General features: G+C 35.1%; 1 protein-coding gene across 3 annotated transcripts in view; it reads right to left on the reverse strand.

Annotated features, from left to right (window-relative positions):
* The window catches only part of Pdhx (pyruvate dehydrogenase complex component X), a 62,477-nt gene that overhangs the window by 11,440 nt on the left and 38,679 nt on the right, over window positions 1-12,358 (reverse strand). For all 3 annotated transcript variants that reach the window (XM_010612599.3, XM_010612600.3, XM_010612597.3), the window contains exons 6-9: window positions 9,536-9,710; window positions 7,625-7,772; window positions 3,905-3,963; window positions 259-417 (exon numbers count right to left, since the gene is read on the reverse strand). In XM_010612599.3, coding sequence (XP_010610901.1) covers window positions 259-417; window positions 3,905-3,963; window positions 7,625-7,772; window positions 9,536-9,710 — 541 coding nt within the window. The remainder of the gene's footprint in view (window positions 1-258; window positions 418-3,904; window positions 3,964-7,624; window positions 7,773-9,535; window positions 9,711-12,358) is intronic.

The raw sequence follows: 12,358 nt of genomic DNA on the forward strand, positions 1-12,358 counted from the left end.
ACACACACACACACACACACACACACACACACACACACACACACACACACACACACACACACACACACACACACACACACACACACACACACACACACACACACACACACACACACACACACACACACACACACACACACACACACACACACACACACACACACACAGTGTGACCAGACCATGTCAACACTTTATCAGAAAGTAATTAACTGGAAGTTTACCTAACGTTTTGAAAGTATAGTATTTCTTAAGACATACCTTCACAGAGTCAGCAATTTCCTGTAGACCCTTAGCAGCAGCATCTTTTATGATTGGTGTAATTAAACCTTTATCTGTTGCCACAGCCACCGAAATATCAATGGAAGGCATTTGCTTTGGGCCCTGTCCATCCCAGCTTACATTAACACCTGGCATTTGCTGAAAACAGGAAAAAAATACATTATGAAAGCAGCAGCTTTACATCAAGGTGGTTACAGAAAAACAATCTGCATTATTATGCATTTTCTAAAGTGAAGATAGCTGGACAGAAGGAAACAAATATTTGATTTGAAAAAATGGCTTGGATCTGTGTTATTTATGCTTCAGAAGGATAACTAAAAAATACCAGGTTTTTTTTAAAGCAAGCTTGAGGAAACTGTCTAAAAAAAAAGGCTTCCTTTATTAAACCTAACTGCCAGAAGGTATTTAATGTTTGTTATACTTCCTGACTCATATGATGACATATGACCTTGAGGGGAAGAGGGAGCAGAAAAGAGTAATAATATGCAATCACATTCCTTTGGCATGAAGGAAGCTTGACTTTTTAAGCACAGCTCTGGAATATATATTAGTAAGCCCTCACTAAATAACTCCCTTATCAAATATTTTCCTAAGCTTCATATATGGCACACTATAATATATATGAGCGTGTATGCACTTAACAAACAACTGTATCAAAAGATGAAAAGAATTGATGAAATTATTAAATGTATTGATAATGCTGCCAGATATCACAGGACAAAATAGTGCTGAAAACAGAAATTAAAAGAAAAACCACTAACTTCACATCTCAAAAATTCTTTGCTTTCTACAGAATAAGATCTAAGCCTCCCATTACATCACTGAAACAAGGCAATGTACAATCTGATTCCGCTTAATTCATCTAATTTTACTTGCGATCACTCCCCTAAGATGATTGCTGCTTTATACCAGCTACTCACTGTCCTGCTGTTTCAGAACTGCCTTCACATCAATTTCAACTGCCCTTCTGATTTCTTCATCCTTTAAGGAGTGATCGTTCATTCATTCAACAATGCCAAAACTTCAAAAAATGTGAAGAAATAAAGTCTCAATGTCTCGGAAGATTTAAAATTCTTTAAAAAACAACAGTTAAGTAAAATAAAAATAACAGTGAGGACGAAAACTAAAAATAATCACAGATAAAGAATATCTGACAAAATAATCAAAATAATTTCATCAGAAAATTATGTATTAGAAACCTATGAATATGGTCTAAGTTGTATTAAAAGGAAAACGTTATAAACCTTATTTATAAAAATAATTTAAATAACATATATTCAAATTTTCTAACAAAATATTTCTAACCAAAATGAACTCAAAGAAATAAAGAAATATATAATAAAACAAAATATTCTGTGAGAACACAGATATGCAGTAATAGAAGCAAGACAGAGTTTAGAATAATTCTAGAGAGTGAGAACACTAAAAGAATTATAAGAAAAAATATAAATACTTTAGGGAATCTAGATGAAATAGGTCATTTTCTGGCAAATATAGGCCTCCACAATTAAGAAAAATCTGAAAATTAAATAGATCAATAGTTACAGGAAGGATGGGAAATGTACTAAGATCCCCTCCTCAAAACAGAAATCTAGGCTTAGATAATTTACTGGTAAACTCTATAAAACTTTAAGAAATAAAAATCCTTAAAGTAATTGAAATAAGCACAGATAAAGGAAAAGCAACAAGAACCCAAATGTATTTAATAAAGCCAGTTTTAAAACAAAACAAGAGCTGGCTAGCATGAAATTTAAATTACAATTATTTATGGTCCCTAATACAAATTATACAGTGAAATATAGCTAATGACCTCTAGGGATTCATTTAAAGAATACAAAAATGATTCTAAATTAGAAAATCATTAACACAACTCAAAACATTTGGTTAAGAGAAAAGCCAAATGAAGATACACACTGAAAACACATGGCTTTCAAATTTTCAATTTTCTTAAGAAATAAAAATGAATTCATTATAGACATACTGTAAATCCAATAATAAGCAGGCAGCAATCGAGAAAACAGGCTTATTACAGAAAGAGGGCAGGAGAGGGAAGGCAGACGTCTAAGTGGCAAATTTACACCCACCAGACACTTCCACTTCACCTGTCCTCCTGCTGTCTACACTGGGAATCTAGTAGGCTCCTCAAAGGCAACATGTCCAATACCAAACTCGAGATCCCCCACCTTAAAGCTGTTCCTCTCCCAGTTTTCCCAATCTTAGTACATGGAAAAATTCACTCTTCTCACGGTGTGGGCCCAAGTCCTTATTTTTTTTCTATGAATGCCCAGACAAAATCCACTAGCCAATCCTACTTGCCGTGCCTGAAATGTAACTAAAAACTTCACTTAACCCTAGCCCCACTGCTAACCGCTTGGTCAACTTCTGCCGCCTGCTAGGAGAGGTTATGCTTCTCTATCCTGGCCTCTCCACACAGCAATCAGAGCAGTCTCTTCCTTTGCTTTCTAAAGTAAGTCAGGTCACATTAGTCCTTTGCTCAAAACTTTATGAAAGGCTTCCTAAATCATTATCATAAAATCCTAGTCCTCACCAGGGACAACAAGACTTCATGGACTTGTTCCCCTTCCAATCCTCCCCTTTTCATTCATTTTTTTAAAAAAGTTTCAATCCTTCTCCTCCTCCACTCTATGCATACTACGCCCTCAGTGCTGTGTCTCTGGGTAGCATGATACATTCCTCACATGATATACTCCCCTGTGTTTGCTGGTCCCTCTGTCTAGTATGCTCTTGTATCAAATATCTATTTGACTCATTTTCTTTTAGTCTGTCTCTACTATCACCTTATTGGAGTGGCCTCCCTTAATTTTCAAAAACTGTACTCCTAGTTATTTGGGGTCCTGTTACCCAGATGTGCCCCCAAAGCCTCATACATTCACAGGTGAGGCTTTCTGAAACAGGGGATCTAGGGTATGTGAATACGGACTAAAGCTGTGTGATAACTAAATTACTCCACTGGCTGGTTGAGCGTAGCTTTGGGTGTGGGTGGCATCATCCAAAAGTCTTACAGCCTGGATGAGATAAAAGCAAACGGGAGGCTTGCTGCTGTTGCTTTGCGGCTTCACTTCCCTGCCTCCTGCCTGCTCCGCCATGGACTGTTTGTCTTCTGTGATGTCCCTCTGCTATGCTGTGCTGCCACGGAGCCAGTCGACTACGGACTGAAACCTCTCTACCTTGTGGGCTGGAATAAACTTTTCCTCCTTTAACTTTGGGTGCCAGGTATTTTGTCTCAGCAATGAAAATGTAAGTAAGACAGACAGCCCCTTATTCTGCTTTCTTTTTCTCCTCAGCACCTTCATCATCTGACACATTGTTTCCTCTAATAAAAATATAAACCCCATTCCTCTACTTCCGTATCTCTTCATACACTAGCACAAGATAGGGATCAGTTAGTATTTGTTGAATAGTCTTTATATTGTTATAGTTCATCTGGGAGCCCTTTCAATCTCAGGTTCTTCATCTGTAAAACAAGGCAGTAAGATGAAATGACAGGATATTTTAAACAAAATTATGAAATTTTTGTAACTTAAAAATAAGAGTATCATTTATTATAAAAATTCCAAGGCACAAGACTTTTAGGAGCCAAAAACATCTGGCATTGGCCACTTACTTTAAGAGTAACAGCTGCTGCCTTGATGATAAAATCATTTACTGACACTTTAATGTCATCTGAAAAAAATAAACACACTAAAATCAGTATTAATAGTAAAATTATAACAGTGTTATGATTTCAAACTTGCAGATTATGGAATGTACTGACAAATAATAATGAAAAAATATTACAGATTTTTATTTACTTGCTTAGGCAATATGGTTCCTCTGATTAGAAAATTTGCATTATATGAGGTCCTGGTTACACAGCTGATCATAACTTGATTTATCCCTTTGCTTTTGCCAATGGGTATGAGGGTGTTTGGAAAACGTTAACCAAATTTGATTATTTCTTGCAAGAGCTTATAGAAAAAGACTTAAAAGTCAAGATCTAGTCAATAGTATGTGGCAAGAAACGCATACTCTGTTACTATGGAATCACGGTATTTTACATGAACAATAGCTCATTCCAAAAATATGCTGGAGATTTTAGAAAAAGATTAGATGAATTACCTGCCATAAACCTTAACTACTGCCAAAATGTCACAGTAAATGTTGGCTGCAGACTATCACAGCTCTTCTAATTCTGATATCCAGAAATACATGAACATTCTGGTTTATTTGCTTAATACTCTTTTGGGAATACAAATATAAATGGATTTCCAGTATTTGGAGACTTCTTATGACAACTATATATAAAAGATTCGGTCTGCCCAAATTCAAACAGGTGGGCATATTTTAAGGACACATTCTGCTTACCGCACATAGCTCTCAGCCCCTTTTCACTTCACCCCCTATTCGTAGATACACAGAGTGAAGACCCATAGCCACCTACCAGCTAATGACTTCCAAACCAATAGCCCAAGTCCTCACGGAGCATTCTGTCTTCATGGCATTCCAACACTCAGAAGTGCTTCTCAACTGATCACTTTCTTTGCTTTGAGACACTTTCACTTACTGGAGCTATGCCAATATACTCTCCTGCTTTCTTCTGCTCTGTCTGCTCACTTTCAGTCCTCTCCATTCAATGTTGGCATCTCCCAGAGAGGAACTCTTGAGTTCCATGAATTGGTTACCACTTATATTATTCAACTTCTCACACAACATTTTTCCTACATGGTTAACACGCATCTCAATTCTAACATATATAAAGAAGGCTTCTTCTTAAGTTCCTCTACTTTTAATTCTTTATTTTGGATTTTCAAACATTAATGACACTAAGAAGTTATTTATAAGGGAACATCAAACATATTCATTTTTACATTATGTTACAAAAACTGCGGAACACAAGCTTACAAAATATCATACATTTTAACTTTAGATAAGAAAAATGAATGGAAAAAATATGACAAAATGAAAAATGGAAATAAGAGTGTTTGTAAATGGGGAGGGAGGAGGGAGGGGGTGAAGGAAGCACACGGACAAGGAGAAAAAAAATAAGAACCAAGACCTGTCATGTAAAGGTACAAGATCCCAATGATGAATATAACTGCACTGTATAGCTAAAATGTACCAATAAACTCAATGAGAAAAAAAATACAGAAATTGCAGAGTTGGATTTTCTTTCTTTCTTTCTTTCTTTCTTTCTTTCTTTCTTTCTTTCTTTCTTTCTTTTTTTTTTTTTTTAAAAACCAACCCAACTATGGTCAGAACTTGAATCTTGTCACTAATTCCTTCAGGAAATCATGATAAGCACCCAAACTGATGAGTACTAAATTAGTTTTACCCATAAAAATAAACAAAAAATATCTTTCAAAGTTCTGACAAATAATAATGACATTTTAAAATGCTAATATTAGCCTTTTACTGGGTTAAATACAAGCCTTTCAGGATTTGTGGTATTACTCTTAATCTTTTTGTGACCCATGATTAACATAAAAATGGTCAAAAGTATGAGATGGTAATGATGGGTGCGTGGGGTCTGCACTGTTTCTGAGGTACAGTGAGATGGATGCCAGCGACTTTTCTCATCAAAATGCAATGAGTACAGTGGTAGGAGTGCATGTACTATCTGTAAGAAGCCTATTTAAATATAAGCATTTTAAAAGCACATTAAAAGTAAAATGATATCCATCAAAATTACAAATCAAAGTAATCTGGGCTTCCTAAAAACAAAGGCAAAGGCAGAAAGTGGTGAAAACAAAATTCATAAAAAGAGTAGAAAAAGGTAATAAAACCAAATACTAGTTCTGTGAATAAGTTAATAAAAAGATAAGCATCTAATCTGATTGATCAAGAAAGGGAAGACTCAAATTACTAATATGAAAAATGGGACATTACTTCAGCATAAAAGTGCTAAGAGTATAGTAAGATACGCTAATAAATATGGTAGCTCATATAAATGATATAAACACATTTCCTAAAAGACACTATAAAAATCTGATTCCAAAATACAACAACAAAAAAATCCTCTTAACAACTGAATATGTAGTTAGAGATCTCACAATAAAGAAAATTCCAGGCCTAGACAACTTCCTAGGTGAATTCTACCAACCAATTTAAAATGAAATAATATCAATTCTATCAAAACTTTTCCAAAAAGTAAAAAGAGAAAACATTTCCCAATCAGTTCTAAAAGACTGGATAATACACCCAGAAAAAAAAAAAATCTCAAGAAAAGAGAAAAAAGACCACTGTTTTTTATAAGCATAGGTGAAAAGATTAACAAAATTTTAGGCAATAGAATGAAACAATAATTGACTAGGTTAATGGTTAACTGACTAAACATTTGAAGTTAAATTGATGTTACTATATTAAATTGAAAAAAAAATAGAAAAGATTATCTCAGAAGATGAACAAAAACATTTGAGAAAAATTCTACATTCATTCATTCTAAAACTTGAGAAAACAGGAATGGGAATTTCCTCAACCTGAAAAGGAGACTCTGATAAACACCTCCCAATAAGGTTACAGACTGAATGTTTTCCCCCAAATCAAGAAGTCAAGAATGACTGTACGTTTCACTTATATTCATCAATGTACAAAGGCCCTCACCAGTGCAATAAAGCAGATTGGAAAGATAAAAATAAAAGCTTCGTGCTAAAAGTCCTAATGTCTCTCAGCACCTTTTATTTGGGGGGAGGAATATTACAAATTTAATGTGAAAAATGCATTTTGAAGAAATATATAATTAAAACTTACATAAATAGAGAATAATATTTAATATAGTATTATAACAAAACATTCTTAAATTAGTTTTGGATTTCAAACTTGCTAAATATTAAGGACTGTTTTGTTCAGATATAATACCACAAAGTATTCAAAATCAACAACCATTCAGCCTAAGCAGTGACTCATGTATCCTTACAAAACAGTTCACATTGTGAAGTTAAAGCAAACCAAAAAATTAAGCCTATTTTTGCTTAGAACAACAACCACCACCAAGTATTTGTAAAACTCAATGTGTGGCAGAGTTAGACTCAGTATTTGATTGCCGAATCAATGTTAACTAAATGCAAATTATTAAATATCACAAGAGAGATCATGGAATAAAAACAAAGCAGAACAGAAATCTCTATTCTACATAAAGGTAATACACATCTGTGATTTATATAACACTATGGAACCAATTTATTTCCTATAGGAAAGCAGAATCAATACTTTGTTTCTAGTATTAAAACATACATAAAGAGAAATGAATTATAAAAATGAAATTAAGAGCTACACAATGTGCATTTTATAAATAAAGGACTTCATGACAGTTCACCTATGTACATGAAGGAAACTCAACTTTACTAACCTCTGACCAGATCTTGTCTAACTTTTAAAACTGCACCAACATCACAGTTAGCTGTAGCATAAGCGTGAGGTATAGTACTTTTAGATTCTGTTAACCTCTTGGCAATAACTCTTCGAATATTGCTAGCAGGGATTTCAGTGAATGTGCCCTACAAAAAACCAAACAAAAACACAGCAGTTTGTCCATTAAAACTTAAAGTGAATAGAGACAATAAACAAAACAACTTCCTAGCTCAAATTCAGTCTGTGACTTAAAAGATCAATACGGGAAAAGTACTATTAAGAATTATTTGTATTAATGGGGGAATATAAGAGATCTGAGAAGCTTTTGGCTTTAGCATGCAGAGTGATACCTTGGTTTACAAACGGAAGTGTTTGGCAAAATTTTGTATTTGCATCAGGTGATGGACACAATTGTGACTATCTTTCCTGCACAAGTATAAGCATGTTCAAATTTAAAATTCACATTTCCATTGTAAATGGAACATGTTACTATATTTAAAATAATTTAAAAAATATATCTACCAAATCATGATTCATTCCTCCGCAAATGTTTGAGTACGTGTATATACATTTACACACCCTATATGTATACTACATATACACATTCACAACACAAAACAGACACAAAAAGTGACACACACATATATATGCCCTGTAAGCATCTTTTGTTACAAACATCACTTAAAAGAACTCAAAGCACCTAATAAGATAAGTAACTACAGACTATTATTATAAAAATAGAGTACAAAAAGATAATCCAATGTAATGGATAATGTGCCAAATTACCTCTATTTTGGTCTGTAATTTGAAAAAAATCACAAGTACCTTATTCCTTAGAAATTCAAAACATAAAGTACAAATGAAAGAATATCTTCCTGCAAGTTTACTGAAGGCTATTCCATTTTATTCCTTGACCCTCTCTCTCATAACAACACGATAGACTTTAAATTCCATTTAGTTTCTTCATTCTTCTTCACTTCACTTTGGGAGAGGACTATAATCAGCTAAGAATAGTATAAAGCAGCCGAAAAATAGCTCATTTCTTTATTTTTTAAGCAAATGATCTCTTATATTAGCAAAGTGTTCAATCAAATAGAATAAACCCTTTATATACTGTATTAGAATTTGAAAGTAAGGTTTACCCTCCTAATCTGAATAACCTACTTTTTAAAGAAAGATCTGCCTACACATAAAGGTTTCGCAGTTATGTCATTAATGTACATTAAAAATTGCTTCCTAGGAAACTTGTAACTGTTTCATTCTGTTTTCAACTATTATTCTTTTCAATTATTATAATGAAATGTATTTCTCCAGTAGTTAGGTACAAGGTACTTTATTTCTTTTTATTTTTACGTGCCTATTTATTATTAAATAAACCTGACTCCCTTGCATTCTCTTGCATATGAAGTACAAGTGATGTGAGAGGTACTAGGAAAGAGACATAGAGAGGAAAAGTGGAATAATTTGAAAACAAAAAATAGCTGTAACACTACACACAGCTAAGAAGGAAAGCATCAAGTCCAAGTAGCTCTTCACACTGTGATTCTCAATCCCCGAGTCAAAGAATAAAACATATCTACAAAAAGGAGCTAGTGTTGCCTCTTGGTGTACGTACAAGGGAAAAAAGATGTGAAAATGTCATGATTACAGAGACATGGGGTACTCAGACTGTGGACCCTGTGGCACATTTCAAATTGTGTCATAATTTCTCCTCGGAAGTCAAGGCTATATAAATGAATAGGTTTGTGCTAGGAAATCTGCAAAAAAAGCATCTAAAGAATTGTTTTTGGTAAATGTATAAACTACTACTAAAATGGATTGATAAAATTATCTGTAAAACACACAGTAATCGTTTTTATTTTCTTTCTTACTGATCTGAAAAATAAACATCTTACTCAGAGGACATTACCACAGCATTAGGCTGGCCAGGAGTCGATACTGCTGGGATCATCGGACGTGGATAAGACGGCCCGGTGGTGACCTGTGGGGGTACAGATGCTGTGGGAGTGGGGGCAGGCGCTGGGGCTGGTCTGGATTCAGTAATTTTGCCTGTCTGTTTCGATTTGACCAGGTTGAGAGCATCTCTGGAGACAAGAGGAAATTTGATAACGGTGGTTAGCAACAAGGATAGAACGCAGCCTTTAGAAAACAGAGGCAAGATGTGAAGGGAAGATATAGTTTCAAAGCATATAACGCATAATCACTTATTTGAACTAGAAAAGGAAATCCTTTCCTACATGGTCTGCTAATTCTCATTACTTATCCAATGGCTATGTGTACATTTTTAATAACTAAATCATAGTCAGAATTTTATCAAAGTCCTGGGTAGAGACAGTAATTTTTAAAAAGCAAATTGGTCTTTTTATTGGGAGTTGAGTGTCACTTGATAAGAACAATTCACTACATAAAACATGCTTTCATTCTTTATACTTGTAAAATAATTTTTACATAGCATTTGGAAAGTGTAAAGTTCATTTTACCAAAGCTTTCATTAAGCTACTTACTAAAGCAGTATTTATTCTAGTGCAAATGAGCTTTTTTATGGCTAGAAATTCACATCACTCTTAATTTGCTCAATGTGCAATCAGCACAACCTACAATTAAAAAAAAAAAAAAAAAAACCTAACTACAGCATCACTTAGAATGAAATATAGCTGGTTACAGACTATTACTTCAAAAAACAAAATTATCTTTGTTTTTTAAAAAGTATAATTATACTGCAACATATGTCAAGTTTTTGATTCATTGTACAAGTTACAGTGGGTAAAAGGAATGCATTTCCTTAAACAGCTTTTTGGAAAAAACAATATATATATTTGGTTTTGAGCCAGGGTCTTGCTATGTAGTTCAGACTGGCCTTGAACTTCCAGGCTAGCTTCAAACTCATAGTGATCCTCCTGCCTCAGCCTCCTGAATGCTGAGATTAAGGTTGTGTACCACCATGTTCAGCTAGAAAACTTTTAAAAATTCCATTTTGTATAATCTAGAAAAAAAAACTTCAGGGCAACACTAATTTAAAGACAACTTATAGTTTAAAAATTTTCTCAAAATACAGTTAATATTTTAGTATTATTCTGATTTTGGCATCACCAAATCAAAACCACAAAGGGAAAAATTTAGCATCCATTGAGCATATTTGAGATGGCAATTATTCTCCCCTAAAAAACAATCTCTTATTTAATGTCTTACACTAACATCACAGGCAGACTTCTGAAATGGCTCCAGTATTGTTATGCTGTATCAATGATGGCAAACCTTTTAGAGATTTCAATGATTACAAACAGCCCACTGCAGCATGTATGCATGAATGGCATAGGTTCGCCACCACTGTCCTCTATAATCCCTGTAGCCTGTGGGTGGGTCTGTGAACATGACAGAGGTCACCGCCATGATTAGGTTACGTTATGTGACAAAGTTGATGGGATTCTACATATGTGACTAAGGTTCTGAGTCAGGTGATTTAGAGTTAATCAAGAGGCAAATTATTCTGCAAGAGCTAGGCATGACAAGGAAAAAGGTATGGGCCCCCTGAAAGAAGAGCTGTGCTGGCCTTGAAGCAAACAGTTACAGTGAGAACTGCCTACAGCCACAAGGGCAGGATCCAGATGAAGGTGACCCCTGGGAGGGAAGAGCGGTACCTGACTGACAGTTAGTAAGGAACTAGGGGGTGAAGTCCAATAGCGCTAAACTGGAAGAGGACCTCAACTTTCACAATGAGACTCCTCACTGGGCGATACCAGGATTTTAGCCCTGTGAGACTATGAGCCATGCTGTGCCCAGACTTCTAACCTGCAGAACTGTTAGGTAACAGGTGCTCAAGCTGTCAAGTTTGTTGAAACTTGTTATCCACAATAAAAATGTAACATAGGCAAGACTGTTCTAACCTGGGGTACACCACTAAAGATACCTCAATGAGTACTGACACATTTGTCAGGGAAGAGGGACTCAGAAAGGGATATATGAACCTCGAATGAAGTGCAACTAACTTATTTCAAAACTAAAGAACTAACATTTAGATGACAGCAAATGTAAAATTCTACATCATAGTGCATTCCTAATCATGCATCAAGTAAGTGCTTGCAATCTTAATTTACAGATGAGCAGGCTCACAATGGTTAAAATGTGTGTCTAAGCCAGTATTCCTCAAGCAACTACTCTATACTGGATGTCAGGGGATGCCAGGTTAAAAAGGATACTTCCCATCATATTATCATGTATTGTACATCATTACATATACATATCATGACATAAATCAATGATAACGCTGCATCTGAAATAAAGAAAATAAAGCAGAATGAGGTAAAGAGGAATGGGTCAGAAACAGGGTTACTTTCCAATCAGATGGTTAGAGAAGGACTGAAGAGATATTTGTGAAGAATGATAGAAAGGAGCAAGGTCAAGAGCCGGGACAAGTACGTTTCCAGGCAGAGGGAAGAACAGAGGGAAGGACAGCGTGGACGGAATACGTGAACAAAATGGAGAGTTAAAACAAAAAGCTGGAGAGGTAAGCAGCTAATAGCTGCCACAGGGGGTTTCAAACTCCATAGCCAACCCAAAGCCTGCAGTTTCTATGCCTTTCTACATCTGTGATGAACAGCGCCCCCTGGAATAGAATAAAGCCAAATGTAGGAACTCCCAACAAAGGACTCTGACCCATCACATAAAAAGTAACAGGAACATACTGGTGGCAATGCTGGTTCTCAAAGGTAAGCCACAACCCGGCCATGGTGAC

The sequence above is a fragment of the Fukomys damarensis genome, unplaced genomic scaffold (genome assembly GCF_012274545.1).
Source record: "Fukomys damarensis isolate Sample0158 unplaced genomic scaffold, DMR_v1.0_HiC HiC_scaffold_27, whole genome shotgun sequence".
In the NCBI taxonomy this organism is placed as follows: Eukaryota; Metazoa; Chordata; class Mammalia; order Rodentia; family Bathyergidae; genus Fukomys; species Fukomys damarensis.